Source organism: Myxocyprinus asiaticus, chromosome 47 (assembly GCF_019703515.2).
Source record: "Myxocyprinus asiaticus isolate MX2 ecotype Aquarium Trade chromosome 47, UBuf_Myxa_2, whole genome shotgun sequence".
NCBI lineage: Eukaryota > Metazoa > Chordata > Actinopteri > Cypriniformes > Catostomidae > Myxocyprinus > Myxocyprinus asiaticus.
Window position 1 is genome coordinate 11,696,763 of NC_059390.1, and position 22,475 is coordinate 11,719,237.

Sequence of the window (22,475 nt, forward strand, 5' to 3'; positions counted from 1 at the left end):
GAAGGTTAGGTGTTGGGGGAGGCAGGAGGGTTTGCTTTGAGAGAAAGAGATACTTTGATATTTCGGAATGTTAGAAGGGTGAATGTGGAGAACTGGAGGTTGGGGATCTAATTACCGGGCCATAATTGGGGGCTAGGGAATAGGTTGCCGTCCTCTCAACTCGCTGCAGATCAATTATGTTAAGAGAACATCTGTAAGTAGAACTTAATGAGGTCCATTAGAGCAACATGCGCTGCCTTCCCTAACGGTGCTTGTCAGCTTCTTGGATGAGCTGGAGTGTGCTGCTAACTAGGGACAAGGTGAAGGTGCTTAAATAGGCGAGGAGACGTGCGGGCCGGCTCAGGTCTGTTTTGCTTTGCTGACAGGAAGAGAACGAGACTGAGAGCGAAGAAACAGCCGTTTTGGAGAGAAGCAGGGGAGTCTTTCACTGTAGAGTGGGAGTGAGACTGAGAGCAAGCGGGAAAGGAGTTGCACTGAGGCGGGCTGTGCATTTTACCCAGTCGTCTGGAACTTGGAAAGGGAACGGGCTATATTTGAGCTACCAACTCATCTTACGCAGCACTTTTCCTTGGTACAGTATCTTTCAATCAGATTTTGCTATACTATTCTGATCAGCAGCCTCATTAAGAAGCCTGGAAACAATATTTCAATTTAACCCTAAACTGGAGGAAATGGTGAACATCTTTTGTTCACATTAAGGTTAAGATAAAGGATCTCTGGATAATTTGTCAACTAATATTTTTCTTTCCTAAATCAGGAAACAAACTGAACAGTTAGAGTGGGTTACCTTCATTATAACATGTGTGGCTGTGGTGGGTGCACGAGAGTATTAGATTTTCTGTACAGTAGCAGCAGAGGTTTAAAACTGGGATTAAGTTGAAGCTTCCATGAAATGAATGGTCGCTGGAGATGCTCAAAGGAGGCTTAAACCAGGGTAAGAGTACCAGGAAATATCTTTTCACTCCAATCCTCCCCGAAAAGATTTTCTCTGTAAAGCCTGGTAATTAAACTCCGCTTTCATTTCTTTCACAAACACATGAACCTGCATTCCTCATGCTCAAATGCGTCCGTCAGATGAAGTTGAATGGTCGTCTGTCGGATATATCTCTCTCTTCGCTGACGTTACACTGCATCTGTCTGATTAAGAGAGAAAGTGAGAGAGAAGGGCGAAATAATACGCAGCTCTTCATTTTAAAGATGTCCGTTCACAGTGACATTCCCGCCACACTGGCTGCTGGACTATTTTGCACATTGAGCATCATGTAATTTGACGGACGGCTGAGTTCACGTCGCGCGGCACAGTTTGATGATGGCACTCTCTCATCACCCCCAATAATTCAGATACCTTCGGAGAATAATTGACGTGATAATGGGTGAGATGAAGTGATGGCGGGAGAGTAGAGAGGAAGAAGGGGTTGCAGCGTCCCCCTCTACTCTCTCCCTCTCTTTCTCTTTTACTCAGCTTAAAGCGTCTCCCCCGCAAATTGCATGATTACCAAGATAGCCCGCATTGAAATAATTCAATCCATGACAAAACCTAATTACTGGCAGGTAATACCCTGTCAGCTTTAATGCATCTCATCACTCATAATGGAAGCGAGGTGCATTTTATGACCCATCTCATTACCGCTGTATTTTAAGCGGAGAGTGATTGGCGTGGGGCCGCAATCTTACCACTACCCAACTGTTAAAATGAGTTCTCTCCATATTCGCCTTTACTTCCAAACTCAAGATACAGTAAATGACTACTTTTGGGCTATGATGACCATGAATGAAAATAAACTCAATAGTGAGTGTATACACCTTTTCTTTTTCTGTGTTTGTGTGTGGGGAGTGGTGGCACTGAAGGCCTGTGATTCATCCTCGGCAACATGGGCATCAAGCAGTGCTAATAAACCTTTTTCACAGACTGTGATGACTCATTTCCGCCTTATTTAGCAGCGTAAATCTAGCAAACTTTTTATATGATCATTTTTTTAAATATCGAGTGTAATTTTATAACATTATGCTTTGTGTTATATTATCCTGGAATCAGTTTTAAAAAATGAATTACTACAGCTGCGAGACGGTTTTGATGACAGTTGCTATGAGAGTGACAGTAAATTTGGCGTCTTCTCCCATCTGACTGTCTTAATCCACCGCTCTCTATTTTATTTTTTTTGTTCTTCTGGAAAGTCATTCAAATGTAATAGTTGATTTTTTTTTTTTTTTTTTTTTCTTTTGCTCTTGGAGCAAATGGGTAAGTGAAAATAATATTTGCTGTGATCTCCCATTCACTCCCATTCACCGCTGTCGAAGTTTACCCTGCAATTGTTTACTTCCACATTCCAAAACTCAGAGTGTGAAAAAGGTCTATTAGAGCGAATATGTGTAACCAATGGGTGAGGAATAGCTTTAGAAGCACAGAGGATCAAATGTGTGCACAAAAAGAGCAATATCTGGAAGAAAAATAAAAGCACGGGGAAATTTTGTAGGCCTACTGTTTCTCTCAAACTCTTTGTCCAGAATGCAATAGCCTTTGAAGTTGCAGGTGCAGAGTCACATACCTGATGCATGAAAGCATTATGATCAATAAGGGAAAATATTTACAGTGTGTCCTGGGGTAATATGATGACTTGATGTGGCTAATAAATTTATAATGCATTCAGACAAGTTGAATGTTGCAATGACACATATCAAACTAATATCAAATAAAGTGCTACATTAATGCAAAAGAGGTCTTTTAGATCTGCTTTTTAACATTGACAATATAAAGGGTATTTTTAAATATTTCATAGTTGATTACACTTGACTTAAAGACAGGACTGTACAGGCCTCATGTTTTCTTACATTGCATTATCCCCTGTCCTGTTACGTTGTTTTGTTTTTTCTTCTGTGAATGATTAGTGATGTAGCCTAAAAGAATAGTCCTCTTTGATCACCTTGTATTAGCACACCTTTTTGTTTGATTTAACCTTTTTGGCTTATATGACAAACTTACATAAATGATTAAATGAATCAGTTATATCATTATAGTTGGTATAGTGGGTGAAATCAGGTATGTTGGTTTAATAAGGGAACAAAATTGTCAACTTTCGTGAATTTCAAAACTGATGTACACCTGACCTACTCAGAGGTGCTACACCTAAACAATGTTATTTATACATAATACTTCCAAAGTTCCTAAATTAACGTTCTCAGTAGCTATGCCAACATTCCTGGATTACAGACACCTGTATGACCTTACATGAAATGTGTATCATAAATTACACTGCATCAACTCTTTTTGTTATATAACGCTATGCATACCTGGATGTTTCATTCTATTCTACCCAGCTGCTGAAACAAAGAGAGAGAGAGAGAGAGAGAGTTCAAAATGTGTAGTATAAAGCTCATTGTTTGTGCGCGCGTCTCAGTGAGGCGAGCATTAAGTTTGTCTTGGGGAGCGCGCGCTCGCATGCTTGAGCTCCGTTACTCCGGCTGTCGGTAATAACTGAATGACCTTTTCCTCCTCGTGTAATGTCTCACTGGTGAGGAATTGGGTTTGAAGATAATAAAGCTAGGCTTCACTATTCCTCGTTCCTCACTCACAGATAGGCAAGTTGTTCCGAGCCCTCTCAGAATACCCACTATATGACGGATCGCGCGAGAACACCTGTAGCTTTTGGTGCGAACAACTACGCGTAGATGATCCATGTGGACCTCATTATTTTCAACCTGAAGATCACTCTTATCCGCGGTGCAATGTCAGATTCGTGAACTTTTGCTCCGTGGAATACTGAGTTGGAGTCTGCACGACGGTGCTCTATCCTAAATTAACCTTCTGCATAACTTGCTCAAGAAGGTGAGTGGATTGCGCTTTAATTGTGTTTTCTGAGAAGACAACGAACTTGTTTTTTGTCTATATCTATAGTCTCTGCTCTGGGTTGAGTCGTTATTACTGCCATAGTGCAAAACTACTTGCTTAATCAATCGATGCTGTCTTTGATGTTTAATGCAAATACAGAGTTTAATTTAAGATTCACGCTTGGTGATTATTTATACATCGTGTAATCAACGTGGTATCACTGGTATTGTATCCTACAAGGCTTAATTAAGAGTTGATCCATTTACTGCACTTCTTGACAGCTTGAAAAAGCTCGTAAAAGGATTTGGATATAGCTACAAAGAGGATTGCATTTGTGTTTGGTTCTAAAAATACGGAATGCGTCAAAACAAATGAAAATTCCTGGCTCCAGCAATAGTTAGTAAATATAAATGCATTTGTTATAAATAGTCAGTTTTGAATGTTGTCCTTTGCGTATATCTAACTTCGATCATTTTGCTGTTCATTACACTGAAACGCCTCGAATAGGCGAATAGCGCGAGGCACGGGATTATAAGATTACGGCGCGCGCGAAGGGGTAAATCATATGCCTTTGTCATCCGCTGTCATTTGTTCGCCGTCACTTGCCGTGCCACGGCTGCTGGTCGATCTAATTTCATAGTCGAGCACTGTTGTGACAAACGCAGTCTTCACAGCGTGTGGCGCTGAGCGATAGCGCGCCGCGGCTCGCTCTTTCTTTCATTCTCCCGTGTTTTGTTGATTGGTTTTTTCCTCGTGTTCACTCTTTCCTGGCGAAGCGAGCTGGATTGTTACTTGTAACAAAAGCGAACCACCCTCGCGCGCATACAGCTGCTCACTTCACGCGCATCTTTGGCTCGCGCCTCGTCTCTTGCATGGTGTTCCTGGGAGCCGAAGCGGGTCAACCAATGCAGAAAAGGGAGAAAAGTTTCGGTAAGAGCAACGTTTTGTGTCCTGCTTTGCACAATATCAGCGTGAGGGTAGCATGTTTAAATGTGTGCCTGAATAGTTGTAATGTTTCTGTGGGTATCAGCGGCAGTTTAGCGCAACGCATGCGAATTTTCTTCAACCCAGTACAGCTGCTTTAAACTGAAGCGGCGCTTCAGTGTGCATTTCCCCCATTTCCCTGCGCGTTTTAATTACACGCTTGTGATTTTCGCGTGGGAAATTGTAAATAACGTTATTTTGGTGAGCCGTCGCGTATCATCATTTCCAACACGCTAATAGTCTTTTCAGTTAATGGTTTCATTTCGTCGTTTTGCAAGCTGCCTCGAAAATTAGCTGCTCTGTGGCGAATCTTATTGGCCTTTTCCGTGCGCTACGCTGCCATGGCAACAGTAATTAAACTGATAAGAGGGTGAAATGTCAGCATCTCCGGCTCGCGCAGCTCTGATGTGCTTGAAAGGGGAAATCAAATTGGTACTTTGCGCCCGGTGTATGCTCGCGACGCCAGAAATGTCCCCATCAGTATCTAACAAACGCGAATAGCGAAGAGCATAAAGAGCATCCTATCGCTATGTGAACGGCACATAATAAAATATTTGAATGAGCGAGCAAAGACAAAAAAACAGACACCCATGACCCAGGCCCCATTTACGGATAGCGTTTTATTTATCCTGTGGAAAATGAATCTTTTGTTCACCGTTCGCCTTAGGACAAATCGAAGAGGCTAAATTCTTGCCACGCAGGTCCGAGCTTTGGAATAGAAGGGATAGTTAGTTTGTGCCATTGCACAAGCGATTCATTTAGGGCTAAACCTGATTGCGGACAGAGGGGGGGTGGCCGAAACTCTTACTTCTTTGGCTTGGTAATGAGAGGCGGTGACTTTGTTGTGTTAACCAGGCGAGCTGGGACGGTGCGGATGAGTGAGACAGAATAAGGACACATAGCGGAGGCAATCAGCCGTGCGCTCCTCTCACACTCCCATCCAGCCAATTAAAAGCTCAACTGCTTAAACGTAATGGGACAAACTAGGGCTAGCTCATTACCGCACTACCTGTCTGATGTGCCTCCTTGCTGTTTTCCCCCTCATCAAACCTCTCCTTTTGAATAAACTCCAAATAAAGAGTAATAAAAAGGACGGAGAGGTCGAAGGAATCCGTGGTGGGCTCAGAAAGAATATTTATTATATCAATATTATCCGTTTCGCCCTTTTTCATTGAATGTTCCTACATCTTAATGAGCATGGCCCTACAGCAGAAAGAAGTTGTTCCACTGTCTAAACCTGTGGTACTGCATCAGATATTTGCTCTAGGCTATAATTATGACCCTAGAGGGATAGGCAACCTGCTGTTCCTTTCCCTGCATTGTAATGCTCAGTTGAATTGAAACAATTTCACACCTGTCCTCAGTCTTGCTAATTGGTGCACTGTATTGTTTATTTTCGGTGAGGGCCAACTGCCATGCTTTGGGCAAATTATTTTTGAAAGTAATTATCATCAAGGCTGCACGTAAAAAAAAAAAAAATAGCAAGAAAGACACCCTTTTTTTTGTGTGTGTGTAGAGGTAGGGCAAAGTCCTAACGTTCTCCAAATGTGTAGACATTTATTGGAATTCCACCGAATCTCACACTGCATACCTCATGATATCAATTCACAAACTTTCACTACATGTCATGCAGTCCAAACAAGACTTTGTAATCTCATATTCCTCTATGAATGTATTTCAGCGAGATTGCCTGGACAACGCATCACGGCGACGAGCACATTATAACTATCCCGAGGGAGGTCCTCAATTCAGACAGAGACACTCAATTTACCACAACAGAGAAAACTCGCGGTGACCCTCTCACTCAAAGTTCGCAATTTCTCACCGCTTGCGCTCGCACCCTTCCAAGAGCGGCATATACATTAGGTGGAATCTATGGCTCTGACAGCTTCTGCTGCACAAGGTGAGAAATGGGGACTGTCATAGTGGCAGGACAACGGGGCAGAATCAGTCGTACTTGTAATGTAGGACAAAAACTTTTTGGGCTGGTACAAAAGAGGGGGCTGGAGTGCTGGAGAGGGGTAGCGCTGACTCTCCTCTGTATGGAAGGAGAATACTAATTACAGGCCTTCAGCATGAGCCCACATTGTTCCCTTTCCACCCAACAAAGCCCTTTCATGCCCTGGATAGGGCTACACAATGCCTGCAATGGGGCAAGCTTTCCCTAGCTCCTCCCTTTAAGAGGGGGAAGAGAGGGCGTTACAGAAGAGGGAGTCAGAAAGATGACGAGGATGTTAGCTAGTTTGGCTTCTTGTTAGTGATTGTGGTAAATCTGTCATCATTTACTCACCCTGGATGTTGATCCAAACCTGTGTGACTAACTTTCTTCTGTGTAACAAAAAAGGAGGCAGAATGTTAGGGACTGGCAGTCAACATTCACTTTTATTTTATGAATAAAAAATATGCATTAAAAGTGAATGGTCTAAATTTCTGCTAAATATCTCCTTTTGTATTCCATGGAAGAAAGAAAGTCATATGGGTATGAAACAACATGAGGGGTTGAGAGTAAATTATGACAGAATTAGAATTTTTGGGTGAACTATTCCTCTACATGAGTTTCAAATCTACCGACAGCCTTGTCAACATCAATAAATATTGTGTTAAATATGTGTTTTTTTGTTGTTGTTTTTTTTACATTATATATGTCAGCATTGAAAAAACCCTATCTGTTGATGGCTACTTGTTATTGTGGATAAGGAAGTGTCTGTGTCCTTGTGGATCTCTTCAATGAAATGCAGTACAACACATATTATAAGTCATACATATCTCCTGTAAACCTAGTTCTCATGATGTTACATCTTGTCGCTTTCCTTTACAGGTATACAAATGCTCTCCGTCCAGCCGGACACCAAGCCAAAGGGCTGTGCCGGCTGCAACCGGAAAATCAAGGACCGCTACCTGCTGAAGGCCTTGGACAAGTACTGGCACGAAGACTGCCTCAAGTGTGCCTGCTGCGACTGTAGACTTGGCGAGGTGGGCTCCACGCTCTACACCAAAGCCAATCTCATCCTCTGTCGGAGAGACTACCTACGGTAAGGAGAAATCACCCTTTGCTCTTTGTATTGTGACACATGCCTCTATGCAAAAGCACAGACGTGTAATTGTTGCATATTAGCTCTTTTATGTAATAAGAGGGATAGTTCACCCAAAAATCTTGTTCCAAACATGTATAATTTATGAGAAGTGACGCAGAATGTCAGGGAATAACAACCTCAGTCACCATTCGCTTTCACTGAATGGGAAAGAACAGTATTTAACATTCATCAAAACATTTTTCATGGGGAAAAGAAAGTCATTCAGGTTTGAAATGATATGAGGATGAGTAAATGATGATAGAATTTTCATTTTTGGGTGAATTAGCCCTTTTAAGGCATTTAACAATTACAACCACATTAGATGATTACTTCTGCCTAAAGAATGAACAAATTAAGCCTGAACCACAAAATAGTTAAATCTGTACCATATTCACAAGAGACCTCTAAGGCCCTTGCTTCAAATACCATGTCCAAACACAGCAAGTGCCACATAAAGCCATATTGCCTTTAACACTGGCTTTTATGGCTGCCCTTAACGCCCAGAGTTCTCCCATGCTGTTAGGTATCCTTTGCTCTCTGTAATAGAAAAGGAGCTCAAAGGGGACCTTTATGAGCCTATAAACTGCTGCCATTTCTGTGAGATTTCAATGAATTCACTTGTTGAATCCAATCAGCACACTGAGCCTTGATAGAGGGGCATTGTTTAGCAAGGACCACCCTGGTTCTTGTTCAATCAGCTTACCTTTGTCCACTGATGGAAGGGTTTCCTTAGAAACCCAACCTCCCAAATCCAACCAGTATTCAGTTTCGGCAATAGCACCATCAAAATATAGAAATTTTTTAATTCTACTTAGACAACACAATAGGCCTGTTTAATATCTTATGGTAGGCCTGGTCACCATTGCAACAGCTTGGTTCCAGAAGTAATAATCACATTCATTTTCTCCATAGACTAATTGATTTTTTTATGATAACTTATACACATTAAAGACAGACACACCGTGAGCTTTGAAGTTGTTAATCAATGGTTTATGCTTCCGTTGAAGCCATCAGTCTGTGTTATTTTATCTGCTTTAAAAAAAAAAAAAATAAAAATAATAATAATAATAATTTAAGGGAAAGAACTACATTACCCATGGTCCAGAAGGGAAACAATTCACCAATCAGAGAATCGTTGAGAACAAAACGCACAAAAACAGTTGAGTCGGTCTGACTGCACTCTCAAACTACTTATATATTTGCATATATCTGGATATTTTGCAATGATATTCCAATATTTTCTTTATATACTTATTATCAACAACTTAACAACTTAATCCTACTATGTCATTCGCAATACTTCGTGGGATTGTAGTTAATTCCCTCATTAAAAATGTTAAGCACACCGTCTTGTGCCTTTGTCGTTTCGTCCAACTTTTAAAACCTTTTTGTTTCAAATTTAACATTTGTAATGTTGTAATTCACCTCGAAGCTGGTTGATTTGGTTCATGGCTTGGAATTTTTATTTTTATTAGAATTATTTTATTGGCTGAAAAAATGGGGGGGTGGGGGTGGGTCTGCTGCACTCTATTAATTCAACTTGCACATCGCGCCATTTAGCAAAGAGTAATAGTTTTTATGTATATTTCACATTTGATGTGTACAGTTGCCTAAAGACTGAACTCAGTCTGTTTTTTATATTCAGATATGTATGTGTATTCACGTAGACCTCTAAGGTCCAAAACACAGCAAGAACACGGCCTCCCAAGATTCAGTTTCGGCAATGTCACTATGATACATTGGACAAATTTGACTCTACTTAATGTTTGGCCTGGTTGGTCACCCACAAAACTCTATCTAACAGCTTCACTTGCTTTCTCCTAATGAGTAAAAATGAAAGAATGCATGAACGCTACTCTCTTGCATGACAGGTCTAGAAAGCAGCGCATGTCACATTTCTTTTGCCTACCAGTGTCTCAGTTGTAGTTACACATACTTATGTTAGGAAACCCATGTACACGTGTGCGTCTGTGTGTACTATGTATATAAAATTATATAAATGCTCAACGGGACGCTCCAGGGAGTCACGTCTTTGTGAGCATGCTAGAAGCTACAGTAGGCAGGAGGCACTTTGAAATGGCACAGTTCATTTAATTTTGGCATGGGCGATGAGCGAGTCTCCATTAGGTGCAGTACACAAGCAGGCTTCAGGGAAAACGCGACTGTAAAGCATTGCCAGAGGGCCAGAGGCAGACTGAGATTACCATCTCACAGTAAGCCTCATTGACTGTGCCCTGCTAAACTGCATCTTCATTCACGACAACACTCACAAGTTTGTGCCTGAAACAACAGCGGCAATGAAATAGATGACACTTGATGTGTCATTAAAAGATGGCACTTTGAATCGTTTATATCTGTCTTCAGTAGAACAGCGAAGAGCTATGGCAACAGTTTGTCTCAGTTGCAACAGATAAGAATTTTAAATTGTTTCTACCCCTAGTCCTGGGCTACATTTCTGAGTGATTGTTTTCTTGTGCATACTATTTTTCAAATAAAAATTATATTTAGAATAGTTTTCTGAACACACCTCACTGCTTATGATTAGGGTTTGGAATTGAGAACTAGTTAATAATAATAATAATAATAAAACATTTTTTTAAACAATACTGATAAAAAAAAAAAAAAAAGAACGATTTTCAAAATTTGTTTCCAGTAGAGGCCCTAGAATGTTCATTCTGCTTCCAATCTAGACAGAACACTGTACAAATGGTGCATTTACGTCATGTCGAGATTATCATAATTATAAGTTTCTGAATTGTAAAAAACACTCACATCTTCGTAGAACTCTATAAATTCTATGAAAACTTAGACTTTTTAATTAAAAGTAGTTTACATATATATATTTTTGTTTGATATGCCATTTTTTAAAGTCACTGTTACCTGGAGTGATGTAGTGATTTAATATATTGATTCAATATTATTCTTGTCATCAACAACAAAACCACAAATTGTTTTATTTTGGCTTTATGATCATTACCAAAGAAACTGAAAAGTTCTCAGTCCGAGGACATGAACTGCTCAGAGTAGAATCTCTGAGTTTCATCTCGTAATTACAGCAGTTTTGACAGAAAGTGAATGCAGCATAAAGGTCACATGCACACTAATCAGTTTTTGCCTTAAAACTCCATTTTCAGTTTCCTAATATCGTCATTTTCCACTGTTATGGAGAGTGTTTTTGAAAGTATCCGTTTTCGGTGGAGAAAAATGCTGATCCAGTGTGGATGAGAGGCGCAAACGTAGCAAAATCAATGTGTTTTCAAACGAAAACCTATTAATGTGGTCATTGCCTAAAATACTCTGAAACTCTGGGATTATTAAAGGAATATTCTGGGTTCAGTGAGGCACTAACAATGGAAGTGAATGGAGCCAATCCACAACTTTAAATTACTCACTGTTTCAAAAGTATAGCAACAAGACAATATGCATTTTGTCATTTAGTGTTATAAAATCTCTTATTAACCTTTTCTGTGTGAAGTTATATCCAATTTTACACTGTAAACCCTTAAACAACCGTAGAAAGTATGATTTAAACAACTTTAGAGTTTAATTAATTTAATAAGCTTTTTATAAAATTATGAGCTTCAAATTTCTGCCTGTTAAACATCCAAAAATTGGCCCTATTCACTTTCATTTTAAGTGCCTCACTGTAACCTCAATTTTTGCTTTTTATAAAGAAAAGGAGGGGCGAGTCAAAGTTCATTTTTGTGGTAATCAACATTAAGCATCGTTTGAGCTTAACTTGTCTTGAACCTGGAATATTCCTTTAAGAGGAACCAGAATTGAAATTCAATTCCTTACAATTCCCATCCCTACTCATAAGTGAAGCGACAGACCAACCTTGCCTGATTCTTTCATCTTCAAAGTTCAAGGTGACTGAATTGATTTGATCCTGGCTATCACACGAATGGTCTTCCTGTGCCTCTAGCTTGACATCCCCTTACGAACAACAAATTAGGGGCAAATATGGCACAGCCCCAGTTCCACAAATCACAACTGCAATGCAACAAAAGAAAAGCAGTCTTCATTGATGAGCCAATCAATTGCCACTCCTACAAAGCACCCTCAACACACTCTCCCCTCGATTGGATCGTTTGCCTATTTATTTTCTTAAGTTAGTGCCGGAATCAGCCCACCGAGATAAGAGATAGACTTAATCCCTTCCTCTTTGTTCTGTGTTCTATTTCACCATTCTTATTCCAAGTAAATTATGCTTGGATTTATTATACAAGATTTCCCACCCCCACCATCCTCACAGAATCAATCCAGTTCTGTTTAGCAGAATGGCATGTTATTAAGGCTGACATAACCAGGGTTAATAGAATTCTTCGGGGGTCTACAACCATGAGCGATGTGATCCCACCAGCTGAGAAATAATAATGCCTATCGCAACACACACAAAAACAAATTAAATAAGGAAAAAAAAAGATTTATGCCTTACCAGACCTGTCTCCTTTAGTACGTATTATCAAATATGATGTGGGTTTTTTTTGTAGTAGACGGGAGATGCAGGAATTGTTTGGTCTTCAGCTGTCAGCTAGTGGGGAGAGAATATCATTCAATTCATATTCAAAGGATCGAGATGGTAATTATTGACGGAAAGCGTTATCGGGCCCGGCTCATTGCTTGTATTGCACTCAAAATATGGGTAAATGGTATTGGCCTGTCATATCAACAAATGATTCTTTTGATACTGTGCAGACATCTCCATTGATGATAAAGGTAATAACTGCCACAGCAGTGTTTATGCCAAGGATACATTTCATAGCAGGGAGCGATAAAGTTAAAAGGCCCAGACAAAAAAGGGACTGACACATTTGAGTTGAGAAACCAGCAAAAATGAATCCTAACACTGCCTACAGAAAGTAGCAACAGACAGGAAAGCCCAGGATGCAAGCAGGGAGAGGAAAGCTGTTAGGCATCAGTTAATGGAAAACTGTAAATTTCAGGCATCCATTTTAAAGACAGCACAGGGTGACCACTTATTTATTTATCTATCTATTCATTCATTTTTTTAATCCAACTTCAATTTTCCTCTACAGTGGTTTTACTAAGATTGTAAATGCAAGCAAACTCACAGAACCGTCAACATGACTGGATTTATTACCGTTATGGAAAGCTGGCTATCAGTGAAAGATAACCAACATGTAAAGCATGGTTTGGTTGTAATAACTTGTATTTTTTTCCCTCTCCTCATTCAGAAACCACTTTGTGGTCTACATATTCGTTGTGCTGTATAAACTTTCAGAAATGAACCATAAAAATGTATCTTTCACTTTTTCATATTTGCATTGTCATACTGCTGTCAGATCATAGATTGTATGCATTTATGTTTGTGCCATTTGTTGATCTGTCATAATGTAGGTCAACAAAACATGTAATCTTGAAAGTCAGGAACTACAGCAAATTGCTTTGAAGTCTGAACAGAATCTTGTTTTGAGATTCTTTTGTGCTTCATTCTGCTTGTACATTTCTGATATGCAAAGTTATAACTAAGTTTCTAGAGGAACAAGTTTCTTTGAAAGAGAAGATTGTGCAATATATAAAATAATGAACTGTACTAAAAACTGCAGATTTCTTGTATGCTTTAAAAAAGCAGAAGTGTCCCTTGGATGCAATCGTTGATCTTCACCTCCATTTAAAGGACCTATCACCCTTGAAAACATTAATATGGAAGCATCATACTTGGCTCGCTGCCAAACATTAGTCCAAAGAGACACCACCTATGAAGACAGAGAAAAATTATTACAAAAATTGCTGTATGTGGACCTCCACAGAATCTGTGTCCAATCAGCTATTTTATTTTAATCTATGTTTTGGAGGTTGTGCAGGTGGGCAATACTCATTTAAGTCTAAGGGTCCTGCTAACAGTCTCATTGTTATCGCAAAGAGTTCAAAAACGTAGAAGTGAACTTGTTAGTTCAGAAGTTGTCATGCTCTAGTTAATGCCCTAAACGTATTAGAGCAATAATTCTCAAATATGAACTTACATTTATTGTGTGATGACATGACAATAAAGTAACACAGTTGCAGCTGTGTTGTCTGTTAAAGGTTAGCATGGTCTGTCTGCCGGGACTGGTATAGTGCAGGCCGGCGTAGTTTGTCATGTGTATTCCTCACAGTGTTTTTGAAGCTAGCTGAAAGATTGAGGCCATCTCTTGTTCTAATGACCAGTGCAGATGTTTGCAAACTGTGCAAGTGCTCTCTGCCTCTGAAGGGGAGTAAGCAGGACTCGGTATTTTCCATTTTTCTACAGACATAAAGTCCACTACACTGGTGGAGTTGTTACCATAAAATAGTTATTACTACTTGATATAACCCTTAAACATTACTTTTGTTGGTGTAACCTAATAAAGTCAGGTTGATTCAGTCATTCTAAATTTTTTGTAATGTTTTCCCATGGACTACAGTTGAAAATTAACCATAATAAAACCGGAACATTTACAGAACTGTTTGTTAATGAGCACTATCCCTATAAATCTGAAGTAAATAATATTTTAACTTGAATAAAACATGTTAATTTAGATGTTACCACAATTCTTCAAGTTTCCTGACCATTTTTTTACTTATAAAAATTTTTTTCTTGTTTTGCTGTAATAATGTGTAAACATTCTTAAAACAAGATCAATTTGAGTAGCAAAATGATAAAATATTGTGTCTTGTTTGCAGAGCAATATAACAAAATGTATTAATGATTATGCTTATAACAAGAAAAAACAATTTGCCAGTAGGGTAAGAAAAATAGTTGAAATATATATATATCACAACGAACAAACAAACTAAAAATGCCTTGATGTCTTTCAGGTTTTTGAAAACGAACTGCACACTTTAACAGGGTAGCTGCTGTGCATAAATTATCTGGGCTTTGCATCAGTCTTCGTTTAAAAATAGTTTAAAAAGGATATTCATGCACAGACCATTTCAGACTGTATAGCAATGATAAACATATGAAATGTGTGGTGAGAAATGCTGTCTAAAGACCTGCGATAAAGTGACACCCTTTAAGGACACACATAAGAAACATATCAGTAGACAGATGAGCAACTTTACATTAATGATTTGAATTTTAAACATTAAGATTCTTAATAAGCAGCCCATACTACTTCTGTTGGCAGTGACATCTCAAGCTGACAAATATCTGTCTCGAGGGATGCATCTGCAAGGTCAGCTTTTCAAACATGCTGCAAACAACATGAAGCTGTTTTCTGTGGGTGCACCTGGGCTGTAATTGTTTTTTACTCTTCTGTCTGTTAAAGAATGGCTTTAAAAAAAAAAAAGAAAGAAAGAAAAAAAGGTAATTATTCAATATGTGTTTATTGTTTTAAAGTCTTATTGTGGTTGTTGCAAGCTTAAAGACTTTTCCCATCGACAGTTAATCTGTTGATGGCTTTAAAAAGGTGCTAGACACTCTACCTCTAATTAACCAAGAAAACATTTGTCTATATCAACAGGACGAATCTTCGTTATGTAGGCCTACCACTGCAGACTCCAACTGGTACTCATTGGAGAGATCGATTTACCCTATCATCAAGTTTTTTTAATCAAGAAAAAAGCATACACTCGAGCCAGCATGCAAGTTTTCATAAAACATGATGATCCATGTTATTCCAGCATGGTTTGAAAAGGAAATCAGATTTTGTAGGAGTCAACTTGGCCAATGTCACAAATTTGCTTACATTTGATTAACTGATCTAGAAATCTTAAATATTCTTCATCATTTTACAGTATGTCACAACTTTATTATTATTATTATTATTATTATTATTATTATATATTTTTTTTCAATATACTCAAACTATACTCCCATTGCAGACACCAATCAGCACTCATTTTAGAGTTTGATTTGCCCCACCATTAAATTAATTTGGACAACCAGATTTGTAAAGAGGAAATATTAATGACTTCAAGGAGGTAAATCCTTATAGAGAGGTGCTCCAATAGTGCTACTTAGTATTGCTGGATCACAGGTACTTGAGGTGTGGATTTAGCGGGTGTGCTGTTTCTCTCAGCCCAGGATAGTGTTGTGTCTCAATGGCGCTTGTTACAACAGAGCACTCAGTGTGTACAAAAGGGGCTCTCCTAGTGAAGATTTTAATGGCCTTGCGGCTCTGGACACTTTACCTCCTTATCCCCTCCGTCTCATTAGACAGCCCCTCGCCATCTTCTCTTCCTTTCTGCTGAGCTTTGGTCTTTGAAAGTGCTCTGTATATATTGCAGCCTTGTAATGACCAAATTTATGCCCACCAGGTTTTGTTGTCACTCAACTGCAAGTTTGTTTTGTCATAAAGAATGGCTGCTATTCTTTAAAGAAAAATCCCCCCCCCCCCCCCCAAATTTTTTTTTAAATAATTTACTCCTCCTTAATGTTGTTCCTAACCTGTTTGACTTACTCTCTTCCATGGAACACATAAGGAGAAATTTTGTACAAGTCGCTTTTTCCGTGCAATTGCAATGAATAGGGACTGGGGGCTTTCAAGCTTAAAAAAGGATACGTCATGAAAGTAGTTCATGAGAAAAAAATTCTCCTTTTATGTTTCATGGAAGAAAGTCATACATGTTTGGAATGCCATTATGGTGAGTAAATGATGACAGAATTTTCATTTTTGGGTGAAATGCTCCTTTATGGTGTTGAAAATGCCTTGCGCCTGAAATTGGGACGCTTGCAAATTTTGCAGTGGTGATGAGATTCATTTACATTTAAATGTAAAATTTTGTTTTCAAACTCCCAAGTAAGCACCAGGGAGTTAGTGAAATGTAACAGTGTAATCAAGGGATATTATAAATCTAATCTACGATAATGAATCCAAATAAAGTTTAAGAATTTTTGCCATCTCTTTCCTCGCTTGCCCATTCTTGTATTATTTGTTCCCCCATGGTGTGGTGTATGATTTCTCCCCCTGGAGGCTGCACAGTGAGCGTCTAAACAGCAGCGGCCATTCCACCGCCACAAGGTGAACTATTCCCCGCTGTGCGTTATTATTAATAACTGTCAGCCAGAGGGGGTCACCCACGACAACTCCTTGAAAAGAACCCAGGGCAAGGCAACTAGGCCGCAGCTGTGCGCATTGTAAAACAATGCCCCCCTCCCCCTGGCTTGCCTCTCCAGAGGATGAGTGCTTAAGGCAGGAATAATGCATGGGAGCGATTGGGGAGTAGGGCATGGCCATGTTTCCAGCCGTGAAAAATTAAGATGTCACCACCTGGCACTGTTAAGCATACCTTTTGCCAAAGCACGAAGCTATCTATTTGAACAGGACAGGGCAAAGGCAGTACGTTTGAATGTCTCCTCACAACCTCCTGTAACCATACCCCCTCCCCCATTCTCACCCCTCTCCACACCCTATTCTGCACTCGCATCAAAGTTTAGTGTTTTGTTGAAGTGAAAAAAATGTGGTGAGCCTTGTTGTAATCAGTCAGTACCTTTGCATGCACTTTAAAAGTTTGATTTCATTTGGACTAAAACAATGAATCCATGTAAACGCCACGGAAATCGATTTTTGCGAAGTTGTACTAACAGAGCTAGATAATACGATTGTAGCTTGATTTCTTACAGCATGTATACATTTTAATTGAATCACAATTGCCATCGCCGTTGTTCGCTTGCTCTGAAAGATGCGCAGAATTTATTTCCGTCAATTTCTCAGCTGACATCCTTCATTCATGTATTCGGTTACACATTGTGTCATGTATACTTTGTCAGACAGATTAAGACTGTAGCTCAGCTATGCAAAAATCTGTTGTAGCTTGATTATGACTGTGCATACTGAATATGAAGACTTCCAATGCTACAGTGGGGTCCAAAAGTCTGAGACTACTTGTGAAAATGGTTCAGTTTGCATCTTTCTAATTTAATGCAAAATTTTAATTACACATTATATCAGCATAACAATTTGAGTGAAAAGTTACATAAAAAAATTAACACAAATGTATAATTTCTTAATATTTGGTATGTCCCTCTTTTGCTTTAATGACAGCATGCACTAGAGCTGGCATAGACTCCACAAGTTTGTGCAAAACCCAATTATCCATGTTATTCCAGCATTATTTTAGAATGAAATCTGACTTTTTGTACATAGGAATTAACATGGTCAATGTCACAAATTTTTCTTACATTTCATTAGTGACCCAGAAAGGTGTAGTGTAGATTCTTCAATATTTTTTCCTTATTTTACAAAATACCTTTAATTTATTTGAAATTTTTCAAAATCCTGGTATAAATGAAAAATGCATGAACTCATGAACGTTATGTGACCGTGGCAACATTTTTGCTAAATTAATTTACGTGCTTCATTATACGTTACGCGCACGTTCCTAGTGAAATGTCCAGCAGGGGGTGCCAAAAGTGAGTGAAATGGTGTCGTAATCAGATGAGGTTTTTAAGGTGAATATTAGATGGAGGTTTCAATGAGTAAAAAGTAGGCCTACCTCTCTAACCTAAAGCTTAACCTAACCTAAACCTTAATTTAACCAGTAGTGTTCTAAAAGCAAATGAGAGGTAAACAAAGCATATTTACCCTAAACCGAACCAATAGTTTGGAAAAAGCTAATTTTCTGAAGCAACCCCTTAATTTCATGTCCTTTCTATGACACGTTTGTCTAACGTGTCAGCTTGCTTGTTTGGCTGGGCTTGATCTGCAGTCTTCCGAGTCTGAAGTCTAACACTTTGGAAGTGTTCATGAAACACTTTATCACATTGGAATAAGTGTGTAAATGTAGGTGGGTCTGCAATGCAAGCCTTAAAATGTGTCATTTTTCAAATGATGTGTGAGTAACGTGTTTATAAAGTCATAGTCAGCCATTTTAGTCGTGATTTGTGTGAAAGTGAATAAAAGGCATAGTTGTTGTAGTGCCTTTACAGTATGTTTTTTTTTTTTTTTGACCCCACTGTACAGTATGTATTTGCCAATTACACTAAGAAAGAAGGCTTTAGCTTGTAGTTGAAGTAGCCACATTTTAGATCTTCATTCACTTTTTGTCTTGACCAAGGCTTTTTTTTAAAACAGCAGATGTTGTCATTCTGTGCATAGCTGCATTGCTGTTGCCAGAGCAATTCCAAATAAGTGTTCCTCCAATCTCCCTTCACCACCTCTAATCCAACAAGTTTCCATTAAAATGAATGTTATAACTGAAACAGGTTGCCGACCGGAGATGTGTGTGGGAGGGTAGTGACAGCAATTTATTTGTGCTCACCTCCTCTCCCGTGTACTCGCACTTTGAATGCATTACGAATCCTGCTTTAATTCTCTCCACTATAGCACATAGACATCCAGTTACATCACTCCAATGAAATTGGTTTTGGAGGGGTCAGAGTTCAGCACATTGGTCTGTGTTATGATTTCCATCTAATCTGGGAGAGGACTATAAAGACCTAATCTGCCCTGCCTTTTCCAGGCACTGCCATACTCTTGTGGGTATGTATGGGAAACTTGTAATAAGCTGGGATAGCAAGGGGAAAGAGAGAGAGAGAGAGAGAGAGAGAGAGAGAGAGAGAGAGATGACCCTGTTTCAAGTCCTATTTGTTTTGTGGATTTATGGGAAGCAAAATTTTGGATAGCTTTGTGTCATGAGTAGACAGACTCCATGAGATGAGTCTAGATTAAATGTCAACTTTGGCCAGAAAGGGCCACCCAGAGCCTTCAGAGGGTTTTGATTTGGTCTAGAGGAGATATAGGGATGTCTGTGGATTTATTGTCATGGACAACCGCTGTTTCCCCAAACCTCTTTGAAAACGGATAGTTCACCCACAATAATGAAAAGTCTGTCATTTACTCAGCCTCATGTTGTTCCAAACCCATAGTCTTTTACTGAGCACAAAATTAGATGTTAGACAGGATGTTGAGGCATTCTCCATCTCTATTTACTTACATTGTATGGAAAGAAGGATGCAAAGAAAGTGAATGATGACTGCGGGTATCATTCCAATTAACATCACCTTTTCCTCCTGTTCCCCTAAAGAAAGTTATATGTGATTGTTATAATGAGATTTTATGCATCGTTTATTCTAGTTGTTGTTTGCACCTGCCAAATTATTGGGTACATTACACAGAGTGAAATTAGCCGGACAGTCGTGCTCAAGATGGACAATCACAATGTATTAAACAATTGGCTTTGAATATATGTTTGAGCCATCATTTTGTATTCACGACACCTGACGATAGCAGGTGATACTGTGTAAGACTGCTACAGTTAAAAATTTTCGGCCGTGGAATAACTCCATGCTAGAAGAGGAACACATACTCTAACTGCCTGCTGAGTGTGATATTATCTGTTATCATTGTAACAGGAATTGTTTTTCTGCAGCTTTCTATTCCTGTACATTCAGCTGTATTGATTTGTATTATTATGGGATTTTCTTCTCTGTTTTTCCTTTTTCTTTGCACAATGGCCCAAAAATGTTTTGGGCACTTACTAAAATGTATGAATGTCTTTACAATTTATAGCAAGGTTAGGTTTAGGTTCTAGTTCTGAGAAAAGCTCTAGTTTCATTTGTTTACAGATGCCACTTAGTCTGATATTTTGGAATTTCAATATGGAATGATATGGATATCTTTTGAAATCACACTGACAATTGTAAGAGTGATTTTAGTGTCCACATACTTTTTGGGGCATTTATATATGCCTACAGTTTTCTAAGGTTTGAATTCTTCGATCAACAACGCAGATACTGCAGAGCAAGGCTGCTAAAGATATTCATGACATTGACGTGTAAATGTATCGTAATGACAAGATTTGATGTAAAGTACTGTAGGTGTTTTAATACCAGGGTGATCTTCATCCATTCTCTCCTCCCCATTAAGTCAGGAGTCTTATTTCTGTTTGAGCCCCTAAATGCTTGTACAAGGTTATATTGGGTTTGAATCACCCATTACCTATGGGTATCATTTCTGATGAGATAATTTTCCCGAAATAGTTGTTGCGATACATCTCGTTGTCAAAAGCACTTCCACAGGCATTACGAGCATATGGGTGCTTCATTTTCCCCCATGCTCTTGTCATTACATTAATTTTCAGAAAGTGTGGCCGACGCTTAATGATGAAATTAAATCCTGCACCTGCTGACTAGACTCAATGGGCTGTACTCGGAAAACCAAACTTAACTTTCTTCAACAGATTTATTTTTCTTCCCCCTTCAAACCAATTGATATTCTTGCTCCTTAGAGATTAACCTTTGTGCCCTTAATAAATGGTCTATGTTGACATCAAAGGAACGGGAATATGGCGCAAGGCCAGCTAGGAAGAGGTCTTGGGGCTTCCAGAAAGAGCCTAGGCCTGGGCTCTCCTACGCGAGAATCCGTAATCTGGGTTGAACGCATGAAGCTTCCCGCTCTTCTTTGTCTTTTTAATTAAACTTGAGCACAGTTTGGAAGCTATTTGACCTTTCTTAGCTCCCTCTTTGTAAGGATTGCCGTAGGTCATTTCCATGCATATATTACCACATTTTAGCTCCTTTTTGCTTCTAGTGTGTCCATGATCTGCTCGGATTTACAGATTAAGCTGGAGGTGCGATTGAAGAATATCAGGCACATATTTGATCTACTGTGGAAGGAAAAATCTTGAAGATCTTAGAGAGGCTGCACTGACTGTTAGCTGAGGAATCTGTGAGAGATTTGCACTATTAAATGAATAGTTCATCCAAACAATTTCATATTTACAGTACTCACCCTCATGTCGTCCAATCTTGTGTGATGTTCTTTCCTCCGTGCAACATAAAAGGAAAATTTTTGAAGATTGTACTGTTTTCCATGGAATGACAATAATATACAGTGACTGGGGACTGGAACGTTTACGCTTCAAAAAGGGTGCAAAAGTATCATGTAGTACTCAAAAAGGCATGTTTTCTTTTTTTAATTTTCAATTTTAATTTCAAGTTTAAGGCAGTTGCTCTTTTAAAAGAAGCATTGACTCGTTTGGCACAGTTGTGTTTGTGCGAGGCCATGGGAGGGGGGGCGCCACTCCATCCTTGGCTGGCATCACTTCTCTGCCGGCATGTGACCGTGTGATAACCAGCCTTGTCGCTTGACATGGTTAGATATGCAAGCCCCTCTGCCGCCCCCAGAGCTTTGGCAGAAACTGATCGGCTTTTGTTTCTGAGTTCTACGCCTGGAAGCTGCCGCCATCTTGGCTTACAACACAGCCATTTGAAAATCTCATAGCTCATTCTCCAACCTGCTGGTACAATCCCTCCAAAACCAACTCCTCTTTTACCTGTGATAAAGAAAAAGTCCCAATCCAGCAAACAAGATGGATTCCCAGCCCTGAGAGGGAGCCCGAAAAAAACATTCTCCTCTGAAACATCACCTCGCACGGCCTGGTAGCTTTTTAACTATTCATGGCAAATTGTGCACAGTCACAAAGACTGCCATGTTGTTGTAGGATCAGATGCAAGCACAAAATGTTATTTTGATTGGCTGAGCAGGCCAAGGTGTCTGGTTTCTTACATTGTTTTTTTTTTGTTTTTTTGGTAAGCTGAAGAACACTACAACATTTTTGTTTTAGAAAATGTACTCAGTGATAACTTAGTAGCTTTCAAAAGACCACAATGCCTCACAATATATAACTTGAGTATCGGCCACTGCGTCTCTCACATACAAGTT

At 39.3% G+C, this 22,475-nt stretch overlaps 1 protein-coding gene across 4 annotated transcripts in view; it reads left to right on the forward strand.

The window, feature by feature from the left end:
• The first annotated feature begins 385 nt into the window (after window positions 1–385).
• The window catches only part of LOC127436554 (LIM domain only protein 3), a 57,093-nt gene continuing 35,003 nt past the window's right edge, over window positions 386–22,475 (forward strand). The window contains exons 1-2 of one of the 4 annotated variants that reach the window (XM_051690822.1): window positions 386–571; window positions 7,629–7,842. In XM_051690822.1, the coding sequence (XP_051546782.1) occupies window positions 7,637–7,842 (206 nt within the window). In that variant the 5' untranslated portion in view covers window positions 386–571; window positions 7,629–7,636. Of the gene's footprint in view, window positions 572–3,683; window positions 3,824–4,449; window positions 4,757–6,607; window positions 6,714–7,628; window positions 7,843–22,475 lie in introns of those variants that run through there. The other 3 variants (XM_051690823.1, XM_051690820.1, XM_051690821.1) reach the window with 3 other exon arrangements.